Source organism: Bos indicus, chromosome 11, assembly GCF_029378745.1.
Source record: "Bos indicus isolate NIAB-ARS_2022 breed Sahiwal x Tharparkar chromosome 11, NIAB-ARS_B.indTharparkar_mat_pri_1.0, whole genome shotgun sequence".
Taxonomy (NCBI): domain Eukaryota; kingdom Metazoa; phylum Chordata; class Mammalia; order Artiodactyla; family Bovidae; genus Bos; species Bos indicus.
In genome coordinates this window covers 82698286-82715378 of record NC_091770.1, presented here as the reverse complement: position 1 = coordinate 82715378, position 17093 = coordinate 82698286, and the positions used below count along the sequence as shown (strand labels likewise).

Below are 17093 nucleotides of genomic sequence, written 5' to 3'. Positions count from 1 at the left end.
AAAAGATAAGACAGATAGGAGAAAATCTCTGCAAAAGCATATATCTAAAAAAGAACTCATATCCCTAGTATATAATAAAACTCAAAATCAGTAAAGAAACAAAAGCTCAGTTTTAAAATGATCTAAGAAGATACACTGATGGCAAATAATCACATAAATAGATGCTCAATGTTATTACTCTTTGGAGAAAGCAATTAAAGTAAAAATTAGATACCATAACATATTAATACCTATTAAAATAAACTTAAAAAGACTGACCAAACCAAGTACTGACAAGGATGGACTTCACCTAAAAGACTGATTTAAATAACAAAATGAAAAAAACATTACAAATACTTCGGAAGACAGTTTTTCCAAAAGTTAATCATCCATCTACTGATATGATCCTGCCATTCAACTCTCATGGATTTATCCAAAGGAAATGAAAGCACATGTGCATACAGAGACTTGTGCATGAGTATTCACAGCAGCTATATTTGTACAAGCTAAAACTCAAAATAAATCAAATATCCATCAACAAGTAGAAAAGATCCACAAAGTGCAGGTAATCCATCAATGGAATAGTAGTCAGCCAATAAAATGGAATAAACTATGGATCCATGATACAACATGGATGAATCACAAAATAATTATGCTGACTGAAAGAAGCCAGACAAAAAGCATACTGCTATGACTCCATTTACATCAAATTCTAGGAAATGCAAAATAAGATACAGAGACAGAAAATATATCAGTGATAGCCTGGGCCAGGGATGGGGGTATGATGGGGAGAAGCAGGAGGAGGAATGGGATTATAAATGAGCAAAAGAAAGCCTTCAGGGGTGATGGTTAGGTACGTTATTTTGATGAGGTGAAGGTTTCAACGGGTACATCAGCTCATTTCAGTTCAGTCACTCCATCATGTCTGACTCTTTGCGACCCCATCAATCGCAGGACACCAGGCCTCTCTATCCATCACCAACTCCCAGAGTTCACCCAAACTCATGTGCATCGAGTCGGTGATGCCATCCAGCCATCTGATCCTCTGTCGTCCCCTTCTCCTCCTGCCCCCAATCCCTCCCAGCACCAGGGTCTTTTCCAATGAGTCGACTCTTCGCATGAGGTGGCCAAAGTATTAGAGTTTCAGCTTCAGCATCAGTCCTTCCAATGAATATTCAGGACTGATCTCCTATAGGATTGACTGGTTGGATCTCCTTGCAGTCCAAGGGACTCGCAAGAGTCTTCTCCAACACCACAGTTCAAAAGCATCAATTCTTCGGCGCTCAGCTTTCTTCACACGTGGATCAAAAGTATCAGTTTCTATACTTTATATGTGCAATTTATTATTGGTCAATTATAACCCAATGAACTCAGAAAAAGAATAAAAAAACAAAACGCAGTACTTGTTTCTAATCATGCACAATTATCAATTAATTGTGTTTATTACTCACTTTCGACCGGTGTGCCTAGTCAATCTAACCATCAGCTTGCGTGCCTCTTCTGAGCTAGACTGAGTATTTTTAACATAGGAAATTGGTTTCTCAAGTCCGTGTTTCTCCAAAATCTCTGACACACTGTAAGTAAAAAAGAACTTTTAAATATGCTTTGATACCAAACAACACAGCTCTAAGAACGTTAAACATACAAGTAGCACTTAGGTTTAAGTACTTAAAACAAAAATAAAAAAGTAGCACAGGGAATGACCCAATTTTACACATTACATTAATTCTTAGCCAAAGAAAAGCTAATAACTATATACCAAATTTTATTTCCCCTACTGACTTTTATTACAATATTCTTGGGATAAGTTAACATTTTTTTAAAACCCTGGCATATCCTTATCTCAAAATCTTTTTCACAATTTTGCTGTACTCTAAAAGCATCAAGTCAGCAAAATAAGCCAAATCTATCACTGCAATACCCAGCTTTAACTCTTAACAACCCTAGTGAGTATTTTGTTATAGGCAAGGCTGCTAGAAAAGCAATAAGCAAAGGATTTTAGAGTTGGAAAACCACAGAAATACCATAAGGCTCAATCTTCCTCAGGAATCCATTCTATAAACAAACAAATAAGATTCCTGTTCTTATATGGATCTTCCTAGGATATCTTATTCCATAATTATCAGCACTGTATACACACCTTGTTGTTCTCACCAAATCTCACATTTATGAATTAAAGGTCAGATAAAATTCAGTAATTCTGCATAAAGGTAAGTTTAATGGGTCATGTTGCCTGACATTATATACACTAAACATTTATCAACCATTAATGGCTGTGAGGTAAACCAGGAACAGGAATGAAAAGCTTTCCTTTTAAAAGGTTAGTAAATTAAGGTGAACAGTGAAAGACTTGTGAATCATCCAGAAACCTACAGGGTCCTACTGTTTGCCTGAGATACTGAGAGCATAATTTGACTATGAACACAATTCATGGTTACATCCAGGAACATGTGGTGAAATAAATAATGTTTATCATGCAGTAATAACTTTTTATGAAATACATTGTGTTTATTATACTGTATCTCTTTGGGAAAGCTCCTTCCCACTTCATTAGGGAAATAAAGGAAACCATGTAGATTTGTAAGGAATGAATCTATATTAACAAATTAAGTCTTGTTCAAACTATGCTCAATTTTTTAGAGAGGCTGTGGGGAGGAGAGAGACATCAAATTAGTAGATTCCAAATACTTATACTTTACATACTAACATTATCAAGTGATGTTATTATTTATAATTTCTACAATTGTATATTGGAAGAGCAAAGTTTATTATTCCTAAAGTTTAATTTTAATGTAAATATTTTAAATTTACATATAAGCACATTATATATAAACATAAAAATGAACACTAGTAAACAATATTACACTTTCTGAATAGCAACTTGGAAATTTTCAGTCTCCAAAAGAGCTTAATATTTCATTTTCACAGTAAAGAATATTGCTAGTTACAACTATAATCCAAATATTCAATCAAATGTAGTATACCCAAAAAAAAGGAAACTAAGGGGCAAAATAAACACTGTTTGCTGGTAGAAGTAGCAATTACTGAAGGAACTAATATTTCTTATTTACCTACTAAGTGTGAGGTACTTTAAAAGCTTAAAGTGAAAGTGAAAGTCACTGAGTTGTGTCCGACTCTCTTCAACCCCATGGACTGGAACTCTCCAGGCCAGAATACTGGAGTGGGTAGCCTTTCCCTTCTCCAGGAGATCTTCCCAACCCAGGGATTGGACCCAGGTCTCCCGCATTGCAGGCGGATTCTTTACCACCCTAGCCACAAGGGAAGCCTTTAATATAATATTAAAATCACATCTTATGAGTTAGATATAATAGGTATTACAGCTAAGAAAACCATAGGCTCAAAGATCACACAGCTAGTAAGTGACGACACCTAGATTTGAACACACTTCTACCAGTCTTCAAAGTTCATGTTTCCACTACTGTAGCATTCTGCTGAGATAAGCTAGTATTAGATTCATTCACTCCTAAGAGAATCAAACAAATATGAGATCAAAGTAGAAATGACCACTGGGCATATTTAATGTAACATTTCTTGGAAAGATGTCTTTAATCAGCACAGAACCAGACTCCGTTTTCTCACCTGAGAATGTGCTCCAGTTGGTCTACCATGTCATGAAGCGCTGTGGTGACCTCTGTTTTCTGACTGAAGGATAAAGAAAAAAGAATTAAAATTAGGTTTTAGTAGTAGCTTTTTAACTAAAATACCAAACTCAAGTTTAAAAACAAAACAAAACAAAACAAAAAAAACTGATGTTTCCCTTGGACATTAATACATAAAAGTGGTATCATACCGTCCAAGTAAAATGTCAGTCTCATCTCCTACACTCATTCAGCATCTTTCATAACTCAAAAGAGATTAAGATAAAAAATACTAGAACAGAACGATATTTTTTATTAAAGATTAGTGAGACATGGGCAACTATTTTCCTAAAGACTTTTAGTTCAGTTCTGATGAAAAGCAAAAAAAATTATAAATCAACTGTAGTCTTTCTTTAAAGAAGTGATAAAGAATAAAGCCCTCATTTATTTCTGTTTTTTTTTTTTTTTTTTTAACAATAAAATAGATTAGGAGCCAAGGCCCTGCACAGTGGCTTTGTCCTGGTCTGTCTACACCACCTGTGACTCGTAGGGCTTGTCCATTAGGATTCTATATCCTCAAGGGTCTTTTACATCTCATCATTCACACTGACTCCACTGTAGTATTTTAAAGTGAAGGAGAAGTACATAGTCATCATATAGATAATTCCTACCAGGGAGTTGAGATAACAAGCAAACTCTCTCTCAGGAAAAAATTAGGGGAGACTAGGAGAAACAGTACCATGAAAAAGATCATAAACTAATAAGAACATGGCTGGTAGGATAGACTCAGTACAGAACAACACACGTGCAAGTGAAAGGAATACGACAGAAAAGTTAAGCAACTGCTGTAAAGCCACCAGCCACCCTCTGCAGCTCTGTGTCCCAACCTCGGAGGGACAGCTCTCAACTGAGAACAACTGTACCCGACACACTCTGATGCCTTCCAACCAATGATCTGGCTGAATTCCAGCAAGATCTTATGATCTGATAAGAAAACCAAATAAAAATCTCATCTGGCCTTGGAAAATTAAAAGTGACCTACCTTGAACACCAAAGCCTCACTATTTTTAAAACTATCAATTTTTCCTGGTATAAATCTATGTGGCAATTACTTCATGCAATTTACAAAGATTATACTATCTTTTTAAACCAAGTTTTCAGCCTTGGACTGGAGTGATAAATTAGGGTATATTCCACTTAAAGCCCTCCAAAAACAAAAGATCACTTGTCTTCAATTACCACACTCATTCGGAAACAATATTCTTAAATTATCATTTTGTAGCTCTACAATAAACGTTTGTCATTGATTTTCAGAATACAATGTTCTTCCTTTGTGAATGACATTCATGAACATAATGACTAAAGAATTTTTTCAGCCAGGTAGAATGTGCAGTCTAGGTAAGACACACAAGAATCTAATATCCTAAATAGTGAATAAATATATGGTTAACCATTTGGTATGTAAAACCATTTAATCACTGAAAATAAACAACTAATCACTAAGAGAATGTAAACTGACAAACTTGGCACGAGGAGCAAAAAGAACCAGAGTAAATATTCTGAAGGCCTATACTTTAATACTAGACTAATTTATAATTGAAATGATTTAGAAAATTATAATAATGAAATACAATCATTAAGAAATTAATGGAACAACAGAAGAGTATCGTGCTTTTTCTGTTTACCAAAAAAAAATTTTAAAAGTCTGTTAGATCAGAAACCATTAATCTGAAGCTGGAAAAAAGCTTTTGGCCACACACACACACACACAAAAGGCATTTCTTAGCCTACACACTCTCTGAAAACAAATATACTCATCCCCTCATTATAGTGAAACTGAAAGTTGCTCAGTCGCATTCAACTCTTTGTGACCCCATGGATCACACAGTCCCTGGAATTTTCCAGGCCAGAATACTGGAGTGGGTAGCCTTTCCCTTCTCCAGGGGATCTTCCCAACCCAGGGATCAAACCCAGATCTCGCACATTGTGGGTGGATTCTTTTTTTTTTAATTGAAAGATAATTGCTTTATAGAATTTTGTTGTTTTCTGTCAAACCTCAACATGAATCAGCCACAGGTATACATGTATCTCCTCCCTTTGGAACCTCCCTCCCATCTCCGTCCCCATCCCACCCTTCTAGGATGATACAGAGCCCCTGTTTGAGTTTCCTGAGCCATACAGCAAATTCCCGTTGGCTATCTATTTTACATACAGTAATGTAAGTTTCCATGTTACTCTTTCCATACATCTCACCCTCCCCTCCCCTCTCCCCATGTCCATAAGTCTATTCTCTGTGTTTCTCCACTGCTGCCCTGTAAATAAATTCTTCAGAACCATTTTTCTAGATTCCGAATATGTTAGATAGAATACGACATTTATCTTTCTCTTTTTGACTCACTCCACTCTGTATAACAGGTTTTAGGTTCATCCACCTCATCAGAACTGACTCAAGTGTGTTCCCTTTTATGTCTGAGTAATATTCCATTATGTATATGTACCAAAACTTCTTTATCCATTCATGTGTCAGTGGGCATCTAGGTTGCTTCCATGTTCCAGCTAGCTGAGCCACAGGGGAAGCCCCCTCATTATAATGTCTACATTAAAAAAAACATGTTCTCTGAATATCATCATTCAATTGATATCATGACTAAATCCGATCCTCAGAATAGGCAAATTACTGGTTATAAGTTGATAGATAAGCTCTAATTGATAATGCCTTTTTGACCTTACTGAAGAACAAAGTCTAATATGTTTACTTTTAAAAATTGCACATGTCAGTTGGAAGTCAATGATTTTACCTAGATGATTCAAGGACAACCAAGGGGGCATCAAGCAGGCGGAGGGACCATCATGTCATTCCTGAAGATCATGTAAAAAGAACCTCCCCAACACTTCTGCCCTACCGGGTGCTTGTTAAGGAAAGGGTTCGACACCCTTTGAGAAGAGCACTTTGACTTGAGACACTCTGACATCCACTGGGATGAGGTTTTTAAACGATGGGTAATGATATTTTGCTAAAAAAACTGTTAAAACAATTCACGTTACCAGCCCTGTGCTGCCTACTGAACCCCCTTGGTTCCCAGAGGTAGACCTGCTTCTCTTCACCAAAGATGTAAAGGAGCCTGTGGTCCCATCGGTACAGTTTTCAGTAATAAACAGATTCTGAGTCCCCCCTGTAATTACACCTTTTCTTTCTACATGCTGCTGCTGCTGCTAAGTCGCTTCAGTCGTGTCTGACTCTGTGCAACCCCACAGACGGCAGCCCACCAGGCTCCCCCGTCCCTGGGATTCTCCAGGCAAGAACACTGGAGTGGGTTGCCATTTTCTTCTCCAATTCTTTCCATATGAAGATTCTCTAAACCTGGACTGAGGAAGGGAAGTATTAACCACTAGTACCATTTAGCTTTACCAGGAACAAGGCTATTTGCCTTGATTCCTTCTTGGGGTCAGCACTTCAACTTTTAATGAAAAGAGATCAACAATCAGGATCTACAAACCACCCAACATTTCTGTTACACAATAGACAGAATGCAAGATTACCCTACCCTCCAGAAAACAAAACTAAAACAAGACTGACAATCTAGCTGCTCATAAATAAGGCAATTTTCTAAGGATCCCTATAATGAAAAGCCTTCAGCTTGTCACAAGGCATGCAATCAGATATTATCTAATAAAATAGCAATTATTACTTATTAGATATAAATTAATGGTCAAGAAGAGAAGGTAATGGCACCCCACCCCAGTACTCTTGGCCTGGAAAATCCCATGGACGGAGGAGCCTGGCGGGCTACAATCCATGGGGTCGCTAAGAATCAGACACAACTTCACTTTCACTTTTCACTTTCATTCATTGGAAAAGGAAATGGCAACCCACTCCAGTGTCCTTGCTTGGAGAATCCCAGGAATGGGGAGCCTGGTGGGCTGCCGTCTATGGGGTCGCACTGAGTTGGACACGACTGAAGCGACTTAGCAGTAGCAGTAATGGTCAAGAATCATTAGATATGGAGGAAAGGATCTCACAGTAGAAGCAGAGATGCAAACAAACAAAATATGAAAAATCAAAGATCATGGTCGGGTGAGGGTAATGCAGGGTGTATAGAAGGGGGTTTATGCATCTGTGAAAAAAAGAGTAGGATACGATTTTGTTTTAAAGTGAATAAGGAAAAATTCTTTGAATTTAAGAAAGCCAAAACAAATTTTAAAATTCAAAATAAGGATTAGAAGATAAAACTGCAGAAATTTCCCAGACCATATAATGAAAGATCAAAATGTAGGGAAAAAATAACAAAAAAGGCAGTAAATTTAAAATGTGCAAAAAAGAAAAATAGAAGGGCATGCAAATAAACTAATCAAAGAAACATAACAGGAAGAAAATATAAGAAAGAATAGGCTGAAGGACATCAGTCTCCAGGTTGGAACACACTATGTAATGATAAACCTAGATTCACAATAAAATACATCCTTATACTTCAGAACATTAGCGATGAAGGGTAGGTACTGAAGGATTCCAAAAACAGGAGAAAAAAGCCGTATAATGGCCTTGAACTTCTCACCAACACTGATGCCTCCAACACTCATAAGCAAAAGGATCATTAACCCAGATTTCCATGCAAGACAAGCCTTCCAAATGTAAGGATACAACTATGATATTTTTCTGACATGGAACAGTCTTAAAATAAGAATGCCTCTATGTGATATTTGACAAGAAGCTATTCAAGACTGCGTTCTATCAAAGTGAGGGAATGAGTAAAGAAAGGAGAAGATAATAACCCCAGAAATGCAACATAACAACAGAGGAGAGATGACCAATGTACAGCAGAGTAAAGAATTAATCCATATCAGAGGAAGAGAAAAGACAATTCTAAGACGTTTCTCTGAAGTAAGAGAGAGTGTGAAAAAAGAAAGGAAAGATTACTAGGTATTTTTGACCTTGAAAAGGATTTTTCCACTTCTGTCAGAAGAGTGAGGGAAATAAATGGAAACAATGACAAGGAAATTATTCAATACAAGAAAAAAAATGCATAAAAAGGAAATACAATCATAACTAGCTCTGTGTAAACAGTATATACAGAATCACAATGATAAAAATACCACTTTAAAAACAAAGCAAAACAAAACAAAACAAAAAATATCTCTTTAACTACACTGAGAAAATTGTTAGGAGAAGTAGGTATGGGGGCAGGGTAGGCTTCCATAAAACAAAGTCAATAATCATCTGAAGTTGGAAAAATCAGTAAACAGTATGAGTATAATATTTTAAAGGACACAGACAAAGTTGAGAAGAGAAAAAAACATGATCTATAATGAAGACAGGTATCCAAGGATGGGGCAGGAGAGAAGCCTACACTTGCTTGTCTATTACAAGTCTCCCAGTACCCTCATTTTAACTAGTACATAACATTATTTTATGGTTAAAGATTAGAAGGGGATTATGTTCCCTTGGACACTTTAATTTCAGAATAGCTCCCCCTCACCCCCACCAATCTGTTTTTATTCATGACACGGACTTTTCAAACTGAAGACAACCTGACCTCTAGAATATCTGTCTGTATTTATCTGGTTTTTTCTTCAAGGTGTTATTTAACTTGTTCTGCTATTCCCTACATTTACTATAAACTAGAAGTCCAGCTTAAAGTACTGATTAGATTCAGAGTAAATAATTTTACTTCATACTGCTTCTCACGAGGAGGCACATACTGCTAGGCTATCTGACTCTAAGTAATGCCATTTCTGATAACTTGATCAAATGTGACAATAGTCAGACTTGAACTTTATAAATGTATGTTTCCCTTATGAAATTACAAAAAAAAAGTTTAAAATATCTGCTAAAGGTAATACTTTGTTACCATGTGAGTATTCCTTCCCCATCAATTTTTCATGTGATTTCAGTACTATTAAAGATGAGACCAGACTTTCTGCTTTATGGCAGAAAGTGAAGAAGAACTAAAGAGCCTCTTGATGAAAGTGAAAGAGGAGAGTGAAAAAGTTGGCTTAAAACTCAACATTCAGAAAACAAAGATCATGGCATCAGATCCCATCACTTCATGGCAAATAGATGGGGAAACAATGGAAACAGTGAGAAACTTATTTTGGGCTCCAAAATCACTGCAGATGGTGATTGCAGCCATGAAATTAAAAGACTCTTACTCCTTGGAAGAAAAGCTATGATCAACCTAGACAGCATATTAAAAAGCAGAGACGTTACTTTGCTAACAAAGGTCCATCTAGTCAAGACTGGTTTTTCCAGCAGTAGTCATGTATGGATGTGCGAGTTCGACCAAAAAGAAAGCTGAGCACCGAAGAATTGATGCTTTTGAACTGTGGTGTTGGAGAAGACTCTTGAGAGTCCCTTGGACTGCAAGGAGATCCAACCAGTCAATCCTATAGGAGATCAGTCCTGAATATTCATTGGAAGGACTGATGCGAAGCTGAAACTCTAATACTTTGGCCACCTCATGCGAAGAGTCGACTCATTGGAAAAGACCCTGATGCTGGGCGGGATTGGGGGCAGGAGAAGGGGACGATAGAGGATCAGATGGCTGGATGGCATCACCGACTCAATGGACATGAGTTTGAGAAGGCTCCAGGAGTTGGTGATGGACAGGGAAGCCTGACATGTGGCAATCCATGGGGTCGCAAAGAGTCAGACACGACTGAGTGACTGAACTGAACTGAAAGATTACATGAAACAATTATTTCACAATGGGTTGCAAAATCAGTGACTTTTATCATTCATTACACACACACACACACACACACACACACACACACAAATATTTCCTTGGAAAGAAAAGACAGCAAAAAAGAAATAGAAGGAAGAAAAAGAAATAGAGCATGAGGAGGACTTCTTGTCTAATTAGCTGATTCTGCAAACGAGGAAACTGATGACCACAGCAGTGACTCAGCTGTCATCACAAAGGCATAGAGACAGGCCCACTGATTTTTCATTCAGTGCTCTTCCATGTGCTTTTTTAACTTCTCCAGATATGAAATTTATAATATATACTACATTTTTAAAGTTTAGTTAAAGGAATGATTGTTGTGTGACTTTCAAAGAGAAAATACAAATCGGATTTGCATACACCTAAATGATCCAAAAGAATGTTATGTAAATTCCTACTTAAACATAAGCCCAGTTAAAAATTATGTATATTCATTCCTCAAAAAATTAAAAATAACACTACCATATGATCTAGCAATTCCACTTCTGGTTATGTATCTGAGTAAAACCAAATCACTATATCTAAGACATAGTTGTACCCCATGTTCACTGCGGCATGTTTTCCAATTCCCAAGATACAGAAACAATCTAAGTACCCATCAAAGGATAAAGGGAAAGAATAAAGAAAATGTGATATACACACATGATAGAATACTATTCAGCCATAAAAAAAAGGAAGTCACCCATTTATGCCTACATGGAAGGACCTTGAGGGCTTTATGCAAAGTGAAATATGTCGGACAGAGAAAAACAAATACTGTATGATCCCACTTACAGGAGGTATCATACCAAAAAAACACAACCAAAAAAGAGGTCAGATTTGTGGTTACAAGAGGGGAAGTGAATAAAGGTGGTCAAAAGGTACAAACTCTCAGTTGTAAGATAAATAAACACTGGGCATGTAACATATAACATGATGACTATAGTTAACACTGAAGTATGTTGTATGGGAAAGGTGCTAACAGAGTAAATCCTAAAAGTTCTCACCATAAGGAAAAAAGTTTTATTTTAAACGTGGTAATCATTTCACAACATATGTAAGTCATTATGCTTAAACCTCAAACTTACATGGTGCTGAATGCTAATTATATCTCGATAAAGATATAAGATGTAAAGAAAATGAGGTATGTATATCCACACATTATTACTTAAAAGTTTTATTCAAGGCAAGGGCCAACAACAAACAATTCATAGAAGAAATACAGCTAGCCCAAAAATATGGGAAAAGGTTAATTAGAAATACAATTTAAAACAAAGACACATTATTGTCTATCTACTTAAAGGGCTTCTTGTCATGGTGATAGTGATATTGCTTATTTTTTAAAGGATAATTATCAAGGCTGACAAAATTATAGTGACTTCTCATAACACTACTAGAAAAGTGTTTATCTTGAGGCAATAGGTTTGCATATGATTTCATTTTCTTCTTTATTTATTTTATATTCCCCAAATTCTCTATAATGAACATTCAGAGAAGCAACGTTTTCACTGTAACTGTTAGTGTAAAAAGACACAACCACAAAAATGGCACACTGTGGATTCTTACCCGTATCCTCTTTGTGGCAGACATTCTAATATGTCATAGCAAAGCGCGAGCTGGTCATTTCGTTCACAGCTATAGATGCATTCTAGAGCTACTGCCATTAGTTGGTCCTGATCAGGAATGATTTTTTGCTGCAACTAGAGAAATAAAGCATGCTGTGTGACATGTCAATAGATTTACATTCAGTTTTGCCATATACCAGTACCACTGTCAATAGAATATTAAATAGTGCAATTAATCAGCTGCAGAAACAAATCTTGGCTTTTTTTAGCTTACAGACTTTTGGGGTCTTTAATAATTCTAAATGAAATTGCATTTTAATTACAGAATCAGCGAGAAAAGACAATTTGTACCCATAAGCCTTGCATCTGCTGAAAACAGATTCTTCAATTTATGACCCATTCAAGATAAAGTAGACAGAAGAAACATAGTGAATTAAAAAGGCAATTCATTAAAAACAACATTTCTAACCCTAAAGCCAAATTTTATGTTTCAATTAAAAAAAATATATAAAATTCCTTAACTAATATTCAGAGATGTTCAAACCTGCTATTTTTCAGTACACATTAAGTATTAGTCATTTAATTCAACAGTACTGACATTTTTTTCAAAAGAAGTCACATTGGAATGTGGTAATATTCATATCCTGAAACATACTCCATATTTCTGATGCAGAAAGATGGCTATTTAGGGTCACTTTTCCATTGCAAGACACAAAGGGTAAGAGCCATTCTTAGAGTATTTTCTGGGATATAGAAGTTAACAGATTTGTGCCTTATTTTGTATTGCAGGCAGATTCTTTACCATCTGAGCTACCAGGGAAGCCCCTTCTCATCTATAAAACTGGGATATTAACATCTTCCTAATAGCACTGTGTGAGAATTAAATAAATTAATAAAAGTAAAATGCTTATATTATTGTCTCCAAAACAGAAGACTGAAAGTACTTTCTTAGCACCCTTTACAACAACAAAATAAGATTAAGATGATTTCCATAATAAAGATCTACTGCTTTTCAACATTTTAGTAGAAACTCACAAAAAAAAAAAAAAAAAAAACCAGCAAAGTGATGAAGAGAAGCTGCCAAAAAAGGGTATTTTCTCAGCAGAAAAATCATATCAACAGATGAATAGAAGAAAAGGATGGAAAGAAGAAACAATGAGGTTACCAGGGAAGTAAAGTTTTCTAAAGTAGTTGGGCTACAGGATTTATATTATATACTTATTCAAGGTATTACAAAATAGATCATTAATTTGACATCAACATTTGACAAAGAGTAAGTTACCTAAGGTTGCAAAGTGACAAACTGGTGAAACAGGCACAATAAAAGCGTCAGTAAAAATTAACCAAAGTAGCTAACTTTTCTCATTTTCTTATTGTGTGCCTGTGCTATGCTTAGTCGTTCAGTCGGGGGTAGCCCACCAGGCTCCTCTGTCCATGGAATTCTCTAGGCCAGAATACAGGAGTGAGTTGCCATGCCCTCTTCCAGGGAATCTCCCCAACCCAGGGATTGAACCCAGGTCTCCTGCGTTGTGGGCAGATTCTTTACCATCTGAACCACCAGGGAAGCACTATTGTGTGCCAGGTAACGTTTCTAAGTGCCTTATGTGCATTAATTCACAAATCCTCAAAACATCCTGTAAATAATACTGGTGTTATTCCTATTTTACATAAAGGGAACTGTAAAAAAATTGCATGACATAATATACCATAAACAAAGTCAAAAGATAACCTACCAACTAGGTGAAATATTCACACTAGAAACAACAGAAAAATAACTAATTACACCAATACGCATGAATTTCTAAAAGTTAAGGCACAAAGAGACTAAAATCCAAGTGAAAATTGCAAAAAAGACTGAGCAACAGAAAAAAAGTAGGAATGGACAATTCACAAAAATGACAATGCCTGTCAAGCACAAGAAAAAATGTTTAATTCACACATATTCAGAGAAGCACAAATTAAAACAACACTGAAATGCCATTTTTCACCCATCGTGGTGGCAAAAATTTTTATATATGACAACATATTCCGTCTGCAAAGTTGTAGAGAAAGAGCCATGCTCATACACTGCTGGTGGAAATGTAAATCGGAACAACTTATCTGTAAAGAAATGCAGTAATACCAACACAACCCAATCCTTAGAGCCCAGGATCCCCTTGTAGGAATATACCCTGAAGATATATATATGCCAACAACACAAAATAAATATGGACATTGTAGCTTAGTTTGTAATTATAAAATACTGCGAATAGCATAAAAAACTAGTGGGACTGAGTAACTGAGTTTTCCATTTTAATTTACATAACCACACATGGCTAGTGGCTACCATACTGAACAGCACAGTCCCAGAGGCACTTTTCAACTTCCTAAGGAGTGTGAGTCCAAGCCCAGCAGGAAACTGCAGCTGAGAGTTTACAACGTTAAGCAGACAATCTCCTATATCCCCATTGCTGGGATACAGTCTCGGATGTTCAAGGAGAAGGGCCAAGGAAGTATCCAGTGCTTCTACTCTGGACCCCGAAGGATCACGCCCTATGAGTATTGGAGAACTGGAAATACGGTAGTCTTTTTGAAACCTGAAATAGTGCAATCCCCATGTGAGAATGGTGGGCACAGCAAAACAAGAGTGGAAATTACTTGTACATAACACTTATTTTCCATCAGAATCACTGCATAAATGACAGTCAGATCTTGACTGATAGGTAGGGATTTATAATTAAAAGAAGCGAAAGTGTTAGTCACTTAGTTGTGCTTGACTCTTTGTGACCCCATGGACTACAGCCCGCTGCCAGGCTCCCCTGTCCATGGGATTCTCCAGGCAAGAATACTGGAGAGGGTTGCCATGCTCTCCTCCAGGTGATCTTCCTGTCCCAGGGATTGTACCCAGGTCTCCTGCACTGCAGGCGGATTCTTTACTGTCTGAGTCACTGGGGAAGCTCTAAGTGATGGAAAGGGGCTTGATTATGCCAAGCAGAGGAAACATCCTCAAAGAACATAAAAAGGCATGAAAGAACCTGACAGTGAAAAGGTGAGTAGTGTGAGTGAACGAGTGCCTTCCTGGAGGGAAATGAGGCTGAAGAGGCAGACTAAAAGTAGACCCCAAAGAACTTTCTACACCACTTACCACAGCCCAACATTTACCCTGCAGACAATGGTAGGTCACCAGAGATTGTGCATAGATCATGATATGATCAAATTTGCACTGTAGAAAGATAACACTGATAGAAACAGAGACAGCAGATTGGAAAGGAAGAGCCCAGCAAATACCATTGTTCTCTGCTTTGATGTTGACAAATTCCAACAAAAACAAATGGTTATATGTTTTATTCAAAAGGCACATGCTAAACTGCCAAGTAAAAACAACAAAAAGCTGACTATATACAAAGGATTTACAAGACTCTGTAAAGAAGAAGGATCACAAACAAGATTACTGGAAAGAATTTAAAGTCACTTCTTTCTTCCTCATAAAACATTCATATTCAATCCATCCTGCTTCTCACATAGCATTCTGCTGTCATAAGCAACCCACCCTTGGCTCACAGTACACCACCCCAAACTTAAAATCAGAATACTAAGTGGAAGGTGCTTATGAGAAGACGGAAAACTTTGATCAATAAACAGAGACATTTCTGACAAACAGGCCTTCCAGAAACCTAAAACTGTGTGAGCTTAAGTAAGCAATGCTTTCCTTTCTGTCTTTATTACACTGGTCTATGACCATACACCTTAGAGGACTTCAGATTGCTAACAAAGGCAGTACAAGAACATCCAATTAGAATTAAGGACTGGAGGAGGCCTTCAAAGGCTTCTGCTCAAACCACAACCTGAGGCTTTAACTCTCACTACAAAGTTAGTGTCTCAAAGGACTATGCCATTCTGCTTCCATTCCAATGGAAAGGGAGCCACTAATCCCCTGAAACAGCATATTTTATTCATGGCTAAATTAAGAGGTTATTTATATTGCAAAAATATGCCTCGTTTAAGAAAACAACTTACCACCAGTGAATCTGAACAAGTATCTGAACCCTATAGAAAGACAGATACATAGACAGACAGACAGACAGGTGGATCCATCTTAAGCAAATATAAGAGTTATTTAGAATAATCAAAAGATCTCCTTATGAGATCCTAAAGAACTTAATAAGTATTTTGAAGGTCTTCAAGGGCAGAAATCTTTTCTTCTTCTATTGGTATTACAGTAAAGCACAATAGTTAAGAACATAGCTGGGAAATTAGAAAATTTATGTTCAAACCTAAGGTCCTCTCCTTACCCTGACCTTGGGCAACTGCCTAACCAGTCTATATCATGATTTTCTTTTCCTGTAATATTAATATAATAAACATATCTACCTCCTAGGATTGTTATAAAGATTAAATAAGTTAATACTTGAAAAGTGCCTGCCTATGGTAAGAATTCATTATCTTTCAACTTATTAATATTAAGACTTTTTGGTACTGCCTTTTCCACAATGTAGTAGAAAGTCAATACACTTCGAGTATATCAATCAAGATAAACATCATTTGATGAACTTTCAAAATATTTTTGGACTCAATTTATAAAACATTTTTAAAGAATAAAATGACAACCACTTCTTCTGGTTTGAAGAGAAATTACTTGCAAAGCCGAGTATTACAAATTTTGTAAATAAAACATAATTCTTAAGGGGAAAATGTACAGAGATTTTGAAGACGTTTCTACTTACATCAGGCTTGGAATGCTGAAATATCTTCAGGGGTAACTTTAAGTCCCCTTTTGCTAGAGTTACTAAATATTCCTTTAGCAGCTCATTAGCCACTCCAGGAGACTGCTTTTCACAGCGATGAAGAAAGGGAACCATCCACTGGTAGGCACTTGTCACGTACTTGTCCTCAGAACACTGAAAATGCATTTCACCAAAACACACACACATTAAGTTAAATATTAACACCTGGTATTAACAGACAAGTCATAAAGATCAAAGATAACCAGACTCACAAACAATGAAAGTCAACACTTTCTCTAACAGACACTCCAGTTCATGCCTCCTAAGGACCCAAGAGGCAGCAGGAGAATCACCTGCTGTCTGGGGCTGGCAGACCCAACAGCAAGAACACTGTAGCTCATCTCCTTAGTGCCATGAACACACTAGAGGGCCCTCACAGCCCCAGCCCAGCATAATGACAGATTTAGAAACATGGTTACTACAATGACAGCTAATTTAAATATGCCTAGCTGGGAGGCGGCGGGGGGGGGGGGGGGGGGGGGGGGG

General features: G+C 36.9%; 1 protein-coding gene across 2 annotated transcripts in view; it reads right to left on the bottom strand.

The window, feature by feature from the left end:
* NBAS (NBAS subunit of NRZ tethering complex) overlaps positions 1-17093 on the bottom strand; it is a 333473-nt gene that overhangs the window by 178753 nt on the left and 137627 nt on the right. For both annotated transcript variants that reach the window (XM_019970679.2, XM_070799115.1), the window contains 4 exons: positions 16548-16721; positions 11846-11979; positions 3580-3642; positions 1431-1553 (listed from right to left, as the gene is read on the bottom strand). In XM_019970679.2, the coding sequence (XP_019826238.2) occupies positions 1431-1553; positions 3580-3642; positions 11846-11979; positions 16548-16721 (494 nt within the window). The remainder of the gene's footprint in view (positions 1-1430; positions 1554-3579; positions 3643-11845; positions 11980-16547; positions 16722-17093) is intronic.